This window comes from Patiria miniata, unplaced genomic scaffold (genome assembly GCF_015706575.1).
Source record: "Patiria miniata isolate m_02_andy unplaced genomic scaffold, ASM1570657v1 HiC_scaffold_5, whole genome shotgun sequence".
Taxonomy (NCBI): Eukaryota; Metazoa; Echinodermata; class Asteroidea; order Valvatida; family Asterinidae; genus Patiria; species Patiria miniata.
Window position 1 is genome coordinate 11,373,489 of NW_024037072.1, and position 17,353 is coordinate 11,390,841.

General features: G+C 37.0%; 1 protein-coding gene across 1 annotated transcript in view; it reads right to left on the reverse strand.

The window, feature by feature from the left end:
• LOC119741748 (furin-like) overlaps positions 1 to 17,353 on the reverse strand; it is a 48,851-nt gene that overhangs the window by 20,489 nt on the left and 11,009 nt on the right. The window contains 2 exon segments of the mRNA XM_038217630.1: positions 6,351 to 6,439; positions 16,026 to 16,102. Of these exon segments, the coding sequence (XP_038073558.1) occupies positions 6,351 to 6,439; positions 16,026 to 16,102 (166 nt within the window).

The following is a 17,353-nucleotide window of genomic DNA, read 5'->3' on the forward strand; positions in this document are numbered from 1 at the left end:
ATTTTCAAATTTGCATTGGTTTGCAATCCGTTTCTGAGGCCATAGAGAGTCTCAAAGATAGGTAAGATGAAAAAGGTCACCACGGACATTTTGTAATGCTACTTTTGTCATTTGAGCTTATTTGAGCTTATTTGAGCTTATCTGAGCTTCTTGAAATTTGACGTTATTTTAACCTTGACCCCATGATGATTTTTGACCCCAGTTTGGTCATGTGAAATGTTGGGGCTACAGAGAGTCACGAGTACATGTACATGTAGAGCTGCTATCCGCAGGTAAAAAGCAGAATAGATTTTTTAAATTTTACTCTAGAGCTGGACTGACATCGCCTTTCCCTCTCAGTTCTCACTGTTTCAAATAAAGACCTTGCTGGAGGCACTTACAGACTTGGCGAGTAATTTGAATCTAATTGTCACCCTTGGTGTCATCTTAACACCTCTCTATGCATTATCCCCCCCCCCCCCCAAGATTTGATTGCTTTATCGCCCCCGACATTACCTTAGAAAGTAATCAATATCCTTCCCTTTGGAAACGGCAAATGTCACAGAGGGGGAAAACAACTTGGTACAGCGGTGGTACATTCTGCGTGGGGTGTCGATTGATTTCCAGACAACCATTGGAGGGGTAGGGGGGGGGGGAGTCTTTGGCTGACAAAATGCCAATAATACCCATCTGTTTGTCTAACCCACATATGGGCACGATATGACTACCTGCGGATTGAACAGCTACATGTACATGCCCGTCAACAGGTTGGGAATTTCCCGTTTGTTTTTGGTTATATGTGGGGGGCATTTTGCAGGGATTTTTACTGCGACTTGGCACAAGAAAACAGGATGGATGTTGCACGCTGTGGAGCCAAGTCGGATTTTCTGTACCATAAATTTTCCGGATTTGTTTTAAAGACAGAGGGGGATCGAGCAGATTCAAAACAGGTTGCCCAATGGAATGTGATACGCATTGTCAAGAAGAAATTTGGTATGATGCGGAGTACATGTGAAGGATAGTGACACTCATAGGTCATCTGATCACAGGTGAAATCATAACACACTTCATGTGATTGATGGGATGAGACATGTACTGGGACTCCACAGGGAGTGCGTGTCTATAAGCTCCCTGCATTATTTGGTTGTCCCAACATTCCTTTGACCAATTCTTACCCTAACAGGTACACATGTACATGGCCAGCAACCGCAAAAGATTCAAGATTTACCCTTAAAACAAGGTTGGAAGTGATGGTAATATACTATAATTGTACGTGTTCTACATAACCCCCAGAGAACCGACACACAAAGGGAGATCCTTCAGTCCTCGGGACAAAGGGAAATACAAAGCATTGTCCTCGAGAGTATGGTAAAACAAGAGTGTACATTGTATGCACATGCATACTATCAACAAGTAAAATAAACAACATTCTGGGCCCCAACAGGACTCTGGCACAAACGTCATTAAAAAGTTTGCACAGTTTTAAATCCCTCTAAAATAGTGTGCTTTGGTGTATCACTGTATTATTTTAGTATTTGACTTTTGTTTTGCCTTTTAAGTTACAACATTTCATTCTGACATACCGTAATGATAAGCTGGTCTATATTGGTCTCCTAAAATGTGACAACATCTTTCCTAAACTATGTTATACTGGAACATGTACCAGGCTACTAAATTTTGTTTTGTCTGGTCCAGTTTTTCACACCGGCTCCCAAATTGCAAAATGAATGTCAGTGAATATGCATGTGTCTGGAAACAATATGGTCCGTAAGTCGGCTTTTTTTTCTTAAGCTTGATACATACATGTAAATGAAAACTGCCCGAGGTAAGGAAGCCCAGCGCACGAATCTCATTATTCATGTATGACAGCATGAAGTAAATATGCACATAGGTTGGGAGGGGGGGGGGGTGGAAACATTGGCTTATCAATTTGCCGCAGTATTGTTATAGTACACCATACGAAGTATACATTTCTGGCTTGAAATCTAAGCTTCATCTGGGAATAGGACAAAGGAATGACAGTACAGGGTGATTCCCAAAAAATAGGTTTCAAAAACCGTTAGAATATAATGGACATTGTAAACAGGTTGTCCCACTGTGCATACCCTTGGCTAAAAAAACAAATGTGCTTCCGGTATGTGCCATGTTTATCGAGGGAAAGCATTTCTTGATTCTTCATAATCTTTCGTTTGTAATTTTAATACATGGATATCTGCAGGACATCATATACATTGTACATGTACATACAAGTACGGTATATATCAGAGGTACCAATATGCTTCTGAGCGATTCCAAGCAAACAGACATGACCCCCAAAAATGAAATTCATTCCTGAGCTTGCTTTTTACTTTTAAGTTATTGCGAACACATGTAAGGATCAGGATATAAACTTTTTTAGCCAATCCTTCATCATTTTAAGTGAAAAAAAATCAGATTACTAAAGGTGTTTTCTGGTTGGAAAAAAATCGACTTTTCAATATTCAAATTTTACATGGTTGGTTCTTTTGACACAGAATTAGCCTTATTAAAACTATACTTTACTTTGACTTCAGATCTTCTCAAAACATTAACAAATTTTGGACCATGGCTCCTTGTATAGCAGTGAGGATGCAATTTTGTTGCATTGGTTTGGGTATGTAATGCGAGTAACCAAAAGATAAAGTTTTTGATACTGCAGCTGAATGAAATAGATCCTGTCTTTGCCATTTCATATTTCTTTCTTCCCTTAGTAACAACTATTGAACGGGTAAAAGAAATGAAAATGATACCAATCATGATGTCATCAGGAGGTGTCAAAAATTGAAATGCGAGTAACCGGTAATGCGAGTAACCGGTAATGCGAGTAACCACTGTAATGCGAGTAACCTTATAACTTTCCATGATGATAATGAATAAAAATTATGACTTTTGATTACTGATTCACTGTTTTTTGAAAAGAAGAAATACCAAGAAAATCTTAATTTATGCAGACTAGTATTTGTGGTACACATATCTGAACAGTATTAGAATCCATACATGCCATAGGGCCTACATGTAGATCAAAAGTTGCTCACAATTTGAAAAGCCAGAAATACTAACATGTACATGTATTTGCAGAGCTTGTACATCTACATGTAAACAAATTTTCCCCCTCGTTTTACTGTCATGATTATTTCCATTTTAAGCAAGACGGCAGCAACTCTATCGGGCCTTTATTTGAGCTTACTTGCTCACTAACAGACCTGCCATGCGAGCAGACTGGTTCCCAGTCTATCAATGCTGATGGGCATGATAGGAGGCAGGAATCAGTCCACCCTGCAAGAAATGGATTATTGTTGGGCCACAAATTCAAAAATTTGAGAGGTAATTATTCCATAAATAACTTTTATGATGTCAGAAAAATAACAGTTATAAAAATATTTAAAAATCTATTTTTCGGGGTGACACTTAAAAAAACACAGACAATACTGTGAGTGAAATTGATACTACATTGTAGCACAGCGATACAATTAGCCCCCAACACGGATATGACTCAGTGAATGATTGTTACAATTAACTGCAGCAATTTAGAAAAGTCACGCACCGCAGGACAGGATGAGAGTTCTCTGATAGAAATCCTGATTGCTCCAAGCACCGACCAGGGCTGCTAATGACGGCTCATTTAGCTTCAAGCGATAATCACACGAAGCGGCAATCTTGAAAGCTTCGCGGTACAGGAACACAGCATCCATTAACGGCATGTCGAAGCCCACTCTTTGAATTGCTTTGGTTTTTTTTATTTTTTTTGGAGGGGGGAATTCTACTCCAAGATTGATTTCCAGTGCTTAAGTGGAGTATATCTTATAATTGCGAGGCATTAAGGTACATGTACACTCAAGTTAACACTATTTATTTTTCTCAATTTTCGGACTGATATTATCTTTGGCGATGTGTTTTTTCATTCTTAAATCAATCAAGACCAGCTTGCTTCTTTTGTTTATCTTCCAAAAAAAGTTGCCACTTTTCCAGCAATATAAAAAATTTATCAGAATGCAGATTGTAGATTTTCACACGTACTAAATCAAATTAAAATCAAACAACAACTAGGTGCGAATTACTTCATGTTTTGCATAAAACAAGTCAAAACCAAACTATTGTATCTCCGCAAAATACAACAAAAGTTGCCTGGATATTTTGAACAAGAGAAAGGTGAGACAGCTCGTCCCAGATACCTTCAATTTCAATTTCACTTTCACGGCAAACCAAAATGACAAAACATGTAATTTAATTTATAGAGACACAGAAACACCAAAGACAGAGAGCCCAACAATAATCATTTTTGCAAAAACACATATAATGAAAACCGACTTTGACGAAAGGCCAACACGAAACGCTGACTAAGCTTGTTCAATATCCATTTTTGTCCAAACCGAAATATCGGGAAAAATTTATCGCCATATCCAACATCATCGTCATGACATCACTTTTTTTTATGGAAAAAAAAAAGAAGGATATATCCATTTTTTTTCCAAACAGAAATATCAGGAAAAATATATCGCGATATCCAATATCCAATATCCAATTTTCTTGTATTAAAAAAAAAAAAAAATTTTTTATCAGCATAATTTTATTTGCAAGTTTGCAAAAGTAAAAGAAAAACCTTTCCCTTCATGCCCTTGAGTTTCTGTATTTAAAAACATCCTTCTAACATCAGGTGAAAAAAAAATGTTCGGTAACGATCATCTAAACAGCCCCGGTGTAAAAAATGTGTTCCGTAACAATCATCTACAACGGCTTGTTACATGAAGAGAATGTGTGATTTGGAATTGGTACCCATGTGTGAAAGTGCCAATGTTTGCCGTCAACCACTGCAAGTACATGTGATGAGTCAATTAAACATGAAGTACATGTACATGTACATGAATGATGCAACAAAGTGATGCGATCCGTGGCAACATTAAAAAACATGAACTGAATCCTCATTCAGTCACGACATGCGGACTTTTTTTCCCCCCATCACTCTTTCCCAATTTTAATTTTGGAACTGACATAACCAGCAATGTCTAGGATCCTTTAAAAATTTTGCCACGCATGCAAAAAATATCCGTCCCAACAAAGTCGTGACTGCAGCTAATCCCGATAAATTTGCAAAGATAAGTCACATGCATTTATTTACAAGTCAAGAGAGCTTGCCGATTTAATGATTTCCGGTATCAAATTGCCAAATCAGAAAGTTGTAATAAATCACTATTCTCTGAAGTGAGGGGGTGGGGTGCATGGTTGGAATAGAGAGACAACCTGGAATGGCTACATGCAGGTTACAGTACAGCAAGCAGTCTGTGAACATTCAGGGATGAAATTGTCAATTTAAAAAAACAAGAGATCAGCGGATTGCAAGTGTCGCCTTTTTTCATGGTCGATTCCTACATTGTATATTTGTGGGTTTTTTTTAAAAGTCTAACTTTCAGCATTTTTATACAATGACCTTAATTGACCCATAGATGACCTTTGACCTCCAATTTCAGAAGAGTTGTCATGAACCCCACCCAGGGATCACTCCATTCAAGTTACATTAAAATCCACCAAATTCTGTAGACAAAGAAACTTTTGAAGCATATTTGAACAATGACCTCTAAAACTTAACAGGAGTTATGACATTAGGGAGACATTGAAAGGTATTCCTAATGTCTGGTTCCTAATCTCTCTAAGGTATAACTCATGATGAAAAAATTATGATTTACATATCATACATAAAGGTTGACTAGGAACATGGGAAGGTTAGAAATCACTTAACAAAAGTTCACTTTTTTAAGTGATGGCCTTGGAGTTTCAACAAGTAAATCCTTTCTGAATGATGCTGTCAGCAACCAACATGTGAAGGGAAGTAAGTTTCAATGTATTTCCTTGATGCAGCATGGTAGAAGGAAATGGGTCATGACGTCTCACAACATGGGGGAAATTACAGAACTACATTTGTAATGCACATTGATGTACATGATGCGGCCGTTTTTGTAAACTTTTTGGAGGTCTGAGCCAAATATGTTTACCAAATCATCTGTTCATATTCCTGGAATGATTTCCCTCCAAAATAGATTTAAAAAACCTCCCAAATGGAGGACCTAATTTTGAGTAAGTGAAGATATTTTAAATCACGTCATGAGAAATAAAAAGGTTTCCAGAAAGCCAACACAACTGAAACTACATAGAGTGCGTAAACAATGATGCAAAAAAAATTAATATACAATAAATACAACTCTTCAAAAGGAAAAAACAGAGTTACCGAGTTCTCTCACTTTTGATCAAGTAAAAAAATTGCTACGATAAGAATCCATTGAAAGGGAAACAAAATAATGTTTGATCAAAATGCTTTTGACACAAAACCACATCTGTACTTTTGTATACGCCAGACTCACCGCCAATCTTTGCGTTGTAAGCAATGCCTACGCTGCATATACTGTTATTGGCCAATGCTGCAACCTCTCCAGCACACCTTGTCCCATGCCTGTACAAACAAAGGAGTCAAAATCATTTGAATCAAACTGGTTGAACTCAAAACAAGAATAGTTGAACCAAAAGATACCTCTATATTTGACAAACCTCTCAGGGACATTTAAAGAGTACTTTCATTTTTCTAGTCAGAATATTTCATAATATTCAAGCATCAAGTTTTGAAGATGAAATTGCATCTACATTTGTAAGATGTTGTATGAATCTATACCCCAAATACACTCAACCGAAACAGAAAGTCCCCCCCTTCCAATACTTTTTTGTCTAACTCAAAAACTTCTGATCACCTCTCGCTCAAATAATGACTAATAAGTACAGAAATTCCTTAGCAATCCAGCCATACTCTTTATTTGGCCCAAAACAATGATAATGTATACGAATTTATGCAATTTATGACAAATGATACCGAAAACAGTTGCACTTTTGTTTACGTGCAAGTTGCGGTTCACACTCACCATGCACGTATACAAAAGTGCAACTTTTTTTCGGTACCATTTGTCATAAATTGCATAATTGTGTACACATTATCACTGTTTTGGGCCAAACAAAGGGTATGGCTGGATTGCTAAGGAATTTCTGTACTGATCAGTCATAATTTGAGCAAGATGTGCCCAGTAGTTTTTGAGTTAGACAAAAAAGTATTTAGGGGGGACTTTCTTTTTTGGTTGAGTGTATAAACATGTACACGTCAAATACGTAAGCTGGCTATTTTAATAGTCTTCCTATTTCTAGCTTTTTGAAAACCCAACCAACTTATGAAAGAGGTATCTTTTGGTAGTTAACAACGTTAGCGTTGAAAAGTCAGTAAAATGAAATTAGTTTCATGCATGACAGAGATGATCTGATGGTACATTTTGAAATAATTCAAACAAAAACTATTAGTATTCAGCGAGTCTAGAAAAAAAGGCAGCTTTTTTTTGATAATCTACATTTAAAAATTATAGACAACACCCGACTTACTTTGTCCGTTGAAAGGTAACCTGAACTTTAAAAATACCTGTTATGCATCTTTGAATTTCCCTTTGTCCCGATTTGGATGAAACCAAAAACAGCGTCTTGAAATGTCAGGAAAAGTCAAAAGGAAGCGGGCGCTGACTATAAGCTCATGTAAATGAACAGGCACGTTGACTTGCTCTAGCGAGGCATTATGCAAACACGCAGCTCATCAGAGAGATCAACATTACATGTGCTTTGGGCCAGGTGAAACCCTATCCTCTGTCCACTTATCATGCTGCCCACCGAAATTATTCCCACTAGACTTGCTTCATTTCCCAGCGCAACATCTGTCACTCTGATCTCTTCTACCCTTTAAACACGCGACTTTCTCATTTGCAACAACTTTCTTCTCAACTCATCTTTTTTGCTACGAGCACTCTCTCGGCAATTTTCTTAATATGAAATTCTGCCCTTCCTAAAAGGAACCAAAAAACCTTAAAAAAAAAAAAAAAAGATGGAAAAAAGAAGAAGACAAAGACAACTTGAGTGTTGAAAGAAATACATCCGTATCATTCAACTCTCAAATCCCAATAAAAAACTTGTCTCATCCCTGCGGGCAAAAGGAACTCAAATTTCTTGTTGAAGTTGATCACGCAGAAATCTTAACGACTTTGTCAAGGCACTTCTGTCTCAAAAAGCGTGGACAAACACCAAGAGACTTTGCCCAGAGCACCATCAAGATTACAAAAGTGCTTCCTGAGACTGGACCAAAAGTAAATTTGCATCTTGCCAGAAGCCAAGGGGTTTTTCAAGGTGCTTGAGTTGCTATGTCCAATGCGTAAAGAGATAATTCAGGGACAGGGTTTCAGAGACATTAAATTTTTGCCTTTTCTCGAAGATGCGCGATCTCCGCTGACACCAAATTTGCACTCTTTATGATTAGATCCTTAGCGGAGAAAAAAAAAGACATGTATTTTTTCAATAGCAGTGTTAATTCATTTATTGGTTTTACTACCAAAAATCTATTCCTAGATAGACCAGTGCACGTTCAGCAGGAATTTGGGATAAACAAATTTATATGCCTTCTTGGCTTATATTTCTTCTAAAATTGCTTTTCAAACAGTTAATGCAATGTTCAATTAAAGCAGAAAAAAAGAGAATTTCTTAAAATATAAAACTAGACTTTCCCATGATTTTGTTTTTATGAAACGTATATGTTAAGTCAATTTGTGATAAAGAGCTGCCAATTTGTAAAAAGAAATGCTTATAAAAAGCAAAGTATGCCAATGCGAAACAAATATGTAAATCCCAAATGAAATTACACAATTCCATATGCATTGTAAGTAAGATCAACAAAATTTGAAAGGAAACCACGCACTTCAAAATTTTATGAATGAAAATTTAAATAAAGAATTTTTTTTTTAAAAATCAATAAATTTAAAAGAATTTCAAGCCTGGAATTTCCATCAAAATACCACTCTGGGTAGGATTTGGAGATGGATTAAGGAACACGACAGCTGCCCAGAGCTGAAAAAGTACAAGAGGACAACTCCGATCTACCCACAGGGTACAAATACAGCACTGCCAAAACCACATGCTAAGATCAATCACAAGCTTCTAAGATGATCAATAGGCTATATCAGTAGACGTTTTGGTGACACACACAATTGGGCCTGTGTGCAGTTTCTGCAAATCAAAACCCACAATCGAATGTGAAAATGAAACTTAAGTCGACAACTTTCAAGAAATTCAAGTTTCAAATTTCCGTTCAGTGGTGTTGAAACCATCCAAAAAGATCAAATTACAAAAAAAAAATTGCGTAAGCAGAATGCAGTATTTTTCCAAAGGAAAAAAAAGCTTGAACAAGATTTAAAAATCAAAATTATAAACCTTTTCAACATAGAAATTTTGGTATTAATTGTACACTGTATTCAACCTAAAGTCACTTTCAAGTAAATGTACCTGATATATGGCATAAACTTCCTTATCACTATACAATCAATTGGAAGTCGCTTTTCAATATCTTTATCTTCACCAAAAAATATAGTTTGCTTTTTCCTCCAATAGTCTGAACATGGAGCTATAATAGCTCCATGGTCTGAATGAAGGGCCTTTTGAAAAGAACCTTCACAAGGCCGTTTTCATAATGCCACATTTGCAAACAGTACTGAGGCCACATCTGTACCTTACATGTAATGATCTCCCTGTTTAAACAATGAAATTCTTTTTGAATCCAATCAACTAGATTATCAACTGAATAGCCCGTAAGTGGCCTTTTAATTACATCACAGGAAGATCCAACACTGTGCACACAAAACACCTCGCTAATTCCATCACAATCCCTTCACTATTTTTAATTAAATATCGCCCTGCTGGATAAAAGGTTTGATAATAAAGCTATCGCGTGGCATATCCAGATGTGGAGCAAACATAAAATATGATTCACAGAGATCTTTTTGTTTGAAATGGCCACGGGGTTTGAATCAAAACTTTCTCTCGGCCACAGAATATTTTAATTAGTCAGGGCTGTCCGGCCATTCTAAAATATAAATGGGATATTGAATGGAAAAGGTTCATTGTCAGACAACCAATTTTGTTAAGTGTTTCGTACTTGTACAATTTGGTTTATACTGTTTAACCTTGCAATTGGCACAAACATGCAATGGGCAAATAGTTATATGAACAAAGTAGTGGTGTGTATAACTAAGCCATGGAAGTAACAAGAGCTGTTCATATGTCTGTATTTGGTACTTCACGTTCGGAATTTTAAAAAAATGGTAACAACTTTGTATTTAAATGGTATGACCCCAGTTTAGCAGATTTTGTGAGAAAAAAAAATCCCTCCATAAAGCCAGTACACTGTAGTTATATGGCATCCTATTAAACACAAATTGGTGGGAGTTTGTGCAGTACGACTCAAAGTAATAATATGTCTTTGTGCATTTATGCTAGTGTAAGAGTTCAATTTTCAGAACTCATACATGCATGTATGTGACAAAAATCCCCCATAAATGTTATTTTGAAAATCACTGTTTTCCTTTTGAATACAAATGTGTGGGCGTTAAAGCAGATTTTAATTTTTTTTTTTTTTTTGGGGGGGGGGGGGGGAGAGGGAGGTGGGGAGGTTTATAGATCTGTCACGACTCAAGAGTTATAGAACCAGGCATGTTTATCAGAAATGTGTCAGTGTGTAGAAAATGGTAGGAAAGACGCAGCGTACCGGTACGTGATCGGATGGATTAAACTATTTGTATTCACTCACGAGATGAAAATATGACATTTCTAGTCGTGCCTTTGACAGATAAGAACAGACAGGCCCTGGGGAGGCGTTGGGGGGGGGGGGGAGATAGGGATAAAATCAGACAGACAGCATCACGACTTCTTAACATCGATGACAGTGTGCAATGCGTGGGCAGGGGAAAGTACTGTATGAGCTAAAGATCAGCTTCCCAGTTTGACTGCACGAGTCAAGTCCAGATGAGCCCAATGCTCTAGGATTGTGCCATCGAAAAGCAAGAGCAGATTATCAAGCACTTAGACTGATCGATGCTGAATTCTGAACAGACACGTGCACTTTAGAGGGAATGAATGTACTGGATTTACATCCCAAATAAGAGTTTCAACGTGAAAACCGCAAAGCTCACGTAAACAAAACCGAACAACTACACGTACATTAGTGCAAACGGAAAACAAATTGCCCTACCAAACCAGGGCATTGAAATGACTAAGGATGTCCATGTGATTTTGGACCATCTGGCAAAGACACCTTTGGAATCATGGTGCTCGATTGGGAAAAACCGTTTGGATAGGCTGGCAAGTGGTTTGAACAATGTGGCAAAATATATAATTAAAAAAAAAGGTCCGAATAATTTCCCACTGGGATGAATGGATACATGTGCCACAAAGAAAATCTGTTGCCAAGAAGATGTGAATTATCTGTAACATTTAAAGAGGATTGGGAAGGGGGGTGGTTGGGTGTTCATAATACACAGGAAAATCCTGATAACATTCTTGAATCAGTTAAATGCTCGGGGAAAACCCTTCATGTTCTACACGTTTTTCCAATTATCACAAACAATTTGTTGGGGGGGGGGGGGAATGTAGCCAAATCGAAAGGAAATCTTTGTGCCAAATGTCTGTTGATGTTGCTGAATCCGGTAGTCATACAGCCCTCTTCCCATACGTTACATACACTTCCTATACATGAACCTATATTTGCAATTCTACCTAATGAATAAGAAAAAGTGTAAAAAAAAAAATAAAATGAAAGAGAAAATCTTACCATATGTCTGCTGATGTACAAATGTATATCCTAGCCGACTGTCAAACTTCCTATATGTTTTATACACTTCCTATGTATGTAAATGTCAATGACCCTACGAGTACATCTCCAATTTCATATGATAAATAAAAGTATAAAAATGTATGGGGAAAAAAAAGAAGCAAAATTGAGAGGATATCTTTTTTACATACGTCTGTTAAACTGTAGTCTTCCTACATACGCTACTTACTATACTGGTATGTAAATGGCAATGACCCTACATTCCTAATTTCATATTATCAAAAAAATGTGAATATGTTTTGGGAGAAAAAGGAACAAATTTGAGAGGAAATGTTTTTCCATACATGTATGTCTGCAGATCCTTACTGACTGTTAAACTGCTACCTTCCTACGATATATACAATGTACATGTTCTGTATCCCTTTCCTACATGTAAACGGCAATGACCTTACATTTTTTTTTATTTCAAACTATAAAAAAAAAAAACGGTTTGGGGAATAAAGGAGCAAAATCAAAAGACAGAAAATCTCGTTGCCAAATGTCTGGAAATCCTGGCTGATTTTCAATATGTCCTCTTCCTATATTCACTTCCATCAGACTGAGACTTCTAGCTCATAAAAAACATCCACATGTTTGATTCTAAATATAGCATTGAAGCTTTTGTCGTTAAAGAGTAATTGCTTTGTACTTTGATGGTCGTTGGAAAAGCAATTTGTGGCAAGATTCAATGACAAAGCATGTGGGAGTTTTTTTTTTAAAACCAGAAGAAAACATATTGTGAAGGAAAAACTGTCATTATTTTCTTGGCAATTTAAGCCAGTGAGTTAAGTAGGGTTTTGGATCCGATACCAAAACAATTTAATAGAAACTTTTTCCAAACCCAGCCTTGAAACAGCCCCCCCCACCCCCTCTTTCCCTCCCCCCCCCCCCCCCCCCAAAAAAAATTGTTTTACTTTGTTGGAATAATCTACACTTTAAAAGCATGAACACATTTAAGATGTTGACGGCTAAAACTGTTGGTTAAAACAACAAGTCAGGTGTGTTTACAAACACAAATGCCCCGCAACGGTGACAGTTCCCATGACATAACACCACTCTTTTAACATCAACTTACATGTACCTTGGTCACATGGAACATTCATTGACAGCATTAGTGTCTTCTGTAGGTTTTATATGAATTAATCCCTAATCCCTATAATCTCAGAATACATGATTTCTATTGTTTTAGCCACTGTGAACTTGACCCTTGACCTTTTGGCCCCAAATTCAATAGGCTTCTTAGGATTACCAAGAACAATCCACAAACCAAATTTGAAGTTCACATGTAAAGTATTTCTCAAGTTATCGCGCTGACAAGATTTCTATTGTTTTAGCCACTGTGAACTTGACCCTTGACCTTTTGGCCCCAAATGCAATAGGCTTCTTAGGATTGCCAAGAACAAACCACAAACCAAATTTGAAGTTCATATGTTAAGTATTTCTCAAGTTATCGCGCTGACAAGATTTCTATTGTTTTAGCCACTGTGAACTTGACCTTTGGCCTTTTGGCCCCAAATGCAAAAGGCTTCTTAGGATTACCAAGAACAATCCACAAACCAAATTTGAAGTTCATATGTTAATTATTTCTCAAGTTATCGCGCTGACAAGATTTCTATTGTTTTAGCCACTGTGAACTTGACCTTTGGCCTTTTGGCCCCAAATGCAAAAGGCTTCTTAGGATTACCAAGAACAATCCACAAACCAAATTTGAAGTTCATATGTTAAGTATTTCTCAAGTTATCGTGCTGACAAGATTTGTCCGGACACACACACCCACCCACCCACCCACCCACCCACGGAAGGACGAGGCGGAAACAGTATGCCCCTTCGGCTTCGCCGCGGGGCATAAAAATAGTAATAACGAATAAATAAGTATGTAATATAAACAAAATGAAAGGTGTGACAACCCAGGAACTACATGTCAGAATTGTTTATAAAATTGTCTATTGTGGTCTTTTTTATACTGTATGGGGGGGGGGGGGGGAGACACCGTATGTACAGCATTGGAAATATGGCTGTTTGAAAACTCCTGCCATGCTTCACATTACTGGGAAATAACATGAGAAAGACACGAATATGTAGACGGCTGTTTTGTGACGTTGCGGGTGACCTTGTCTCCAACTCTGCATTATTTCTTTGAAAACACAGTAATTTGACAAAACTATACATTTCATTTCAGACCAGGGGTTCAACAAAATCACTTAATAAAACTACTTTTAAAAAGACATTGTTCCAAGTTCCCTTTTTTTTTACTCTGAACTGGAATTTGTCAGAAGAAAAATATGAAACCTCTTTTAAAATAAATTCAAACCTGTTAATATTTGACGGCGAGTAGCGGGGCTGTGGATCATCATCGTTATCGTTTAGATCATAACTGCCTGGTGCGTCCTTTAGAGTGTTAGCGTTGGGTTAGGGAAATCACAATGATTAAAGAAAGAAAGGATGAATGACAAGTGATGAGGGAGATGTCAAAGTTCATGAGTTGGAAATGAGCGGAGGGGAAAAATAAAGTTAATTTGAGGAACACTGACAACATTGCCCAAAGCACCAATTAACTAGACAGTTTAATTTTGACTTAAAATTAGGTTTTTTTTCCATTTCAGGTGGGTTTGAAATTACAAACAAGAATTTGTAAGTGGCGAAATCTCCAACCTGATTTCCACAGTTTTGCAAACACATGTACACATGTAAGTGTAATCCTAAGAATACGAAGTGCTTGTGAAATCAATTAAACTCCTAATCGTAAAACAATAAACTCTAAATAAAGAACAAGATAAACAACAACCAAACTTATTGTTTTGGATCATAACCTAAAGGTGAAGATCGGGCCCACATTTGCACATCGAGGACAAGTTTCATGGAAGTTGGCTGATGAATCTATCTCGTAGATTGGTTGTTGTGCAATATTGTCAGTTTCATGTTTTTAAAAATACACGACAACTTACCTGCTATCAACAATTTTTTTTTAAAAGTGTTTTCTTTTAACAATTACCAACGATGAAACAATGTGCGAAACGTCACCTTGTTTCATCTACCGTACTGTTAATAAACAATTAATCAGGTTTGAGGCCAAAACTAAAAGTACATTGTACAAAAACAGGATTTAAATTCAGGTGTCAATCAAAAGAAATGGGGGAAAAATGGGTTAGATTATGAGAAAACATGAAACATGCGTGCAGCAGAATGGATGCCGTCACAAGCATCATTTCTTTGCATACATTATAGTTACAGGATGCAGTTTCTACACCTTTGTATAATTACTATGCTTTCATAAGCATTGGTTATGTAGATATTTTTGAAAGAGGAAGTTTTTCCAATTTAATCACAATGACAACACAAATGTAACAGAGCAAGTGTAACCAATTGTTTTTTAGAGAAACTTTTTTTTTTTTCTTGGTGCACCAACTTTCAAATTTTATAAATTTTAATTCCTTTTTGTTAAGAGCGGTGAATTTACCATACCACCTTTTTGTCAACAGTGCTATGCATGAAATATGCCGAAATAGTAAAACTTTTTTAGTTAGATTCATGAATTTATACACAAACAAGGAACATGAGTTGTTTACTGTAATGTGCTACAACAGACACCTATTGCACTTGAAAATCTTGACTTGTTTACTCTGTAAATATATCTGTATGCAAACAAAGCACATCTAAATCTACATCAGCATGTTGAATAGCAAAAACAGACATGTGAGTGGGCGACAGAAAAATAAAAGTGGTGCAGACGTGAAGTACAGGGCTGCTAACCATGCACTAATGCTCCGGTCTTAACCCAGCTCCGACTTTGTGGCCCACCTGCTGATCCAACTGTGGACCATGTGGAGGTAACGATGGATACCGGTGACCGCAGACTACCATTATAATCTCCACATAAATACCACAACTTGTTGATTCCAAGCAAGCAAGGAGTGGGAACAGTGATCTTGTTGAGTACATGTATTTGGCTTTGTGGGAACAGAACTGCTTTTTTTTTTTAAACCTTCCTTTAGAAGCCTGAGTGCCAGTTTGTTTCAAATTTTTACATTATGGTTTGCAAACTTTTATTCATTTCTTTTGTTATAACCCCCTCCCCCCCCCCAACTACATGTTCAATGTACATCATAAAGTTTTCTCACAATTGCAATCAAGTATATTGTGTACACATTTTTAGGACTATTCCACTTTATATCTCAGGTAATTCTAAGCTTGCTTTGTGGAATCAAAAGCATGGGGAGCAGTCAGTCTGCCGCATGTGCATCGGCAAAAACTTTTTGGGCAGGGTTTATAGCCAACAAAGTCGGAGCTGGGCAAAGACAGGCTTCAAGAGTCACACACACAACACCTGTTTTCATTGGTGAAATCATATCTTGGCTGGGGGTCGTCATCTCGACCGTTCACATCGTAGCTGGCAACAGGGTCCTGAGACATTCAACACAAATAAACCACAAGAACATGCAAACCACTGATGAACAGAAATTGTACAGGAGTGATATGCAAGAATTCGCACCACACAAAGTGTATGAAAGATGCAAACATTTTAGAGAAACAAGATTTTTACATGCATTGGTCATGGAGATCTAATACCGGTACCATACTTGAACTTGACTCCTTATGCATGTACTGCACTCTTCTGTACTTTTACTGTACATGTTCAAGTACCCTGCCTGTAACGGAATCTTTGCAAGGATTGAAGAACAGTATGTACCCGGTATTACATTTGTATGTATCGGTATGTACATGTACATGTAATTGGACAATGTACATGTACCATCATGACCATGAATGCAAGAACATGTAATTTTATCAGGCAACTCATTAAATTGAGCTACATGTACATATGTTGTACCTCCTACAAGTTTTCCCCCCTTTTTTAAAAGGCTGTACAAGTTCAGACTGACAAGTTCAGACTGATAATTGAAATTTAATTCCATTTTTTTTGTTCCAGTTTCGATTTTGTTGTTCTTTTTTGTAGGGGAGATTTGACAATTATCATGATTATAGTACATCAATGATTATCATACAAATGTATGCAAGTGCCCAAAAGGAAAAAACTAATTGCCCACAGGAAACCTCATTTTTGTAGCAATACGACAAACGATAGAAGACATCAAGCATAGCCACAATACATGTACAGACATGACAGACACCAAAGAAAATTAACAATTCCAAACATTTACAAATTTCAGTGAGCGCATAATTGCCGACATCATGATTATAATCATGCATGATTAAACAATGTGCATTCATGGGTCCACAATAGACAAGCTGCCTTTAGATGCATTGCCGGTGCAAAGAGGTAATCAATAATGTAATAAGATATTTTTATGCAAGTAGAAAACGTGAAACTAAATAAACACCAGTCCATTCTGTGAATGGTCTGGGAAAACATTGTGGGGAAGTCAAATAAAAGGAAAAGCCAAATTTCACCAAGAATCCCAAGATGATAAAATAGTTTTTGTACAAATGTTAACTTTGGTACACTTAACTTTTCCCCAAGTACATGTGGGGTACATGTACATGTATGTGTACAGTACTACCGGGTATGTGTACAGCATTCATGGAACATGTTCCGGTATGTTTGTACATGTACATCAACACACTTCCAAATCCAAAAGCATACCGGTATCTTTATTCCATTTTTCCATAGTGGACATTATTTGACATAATGAA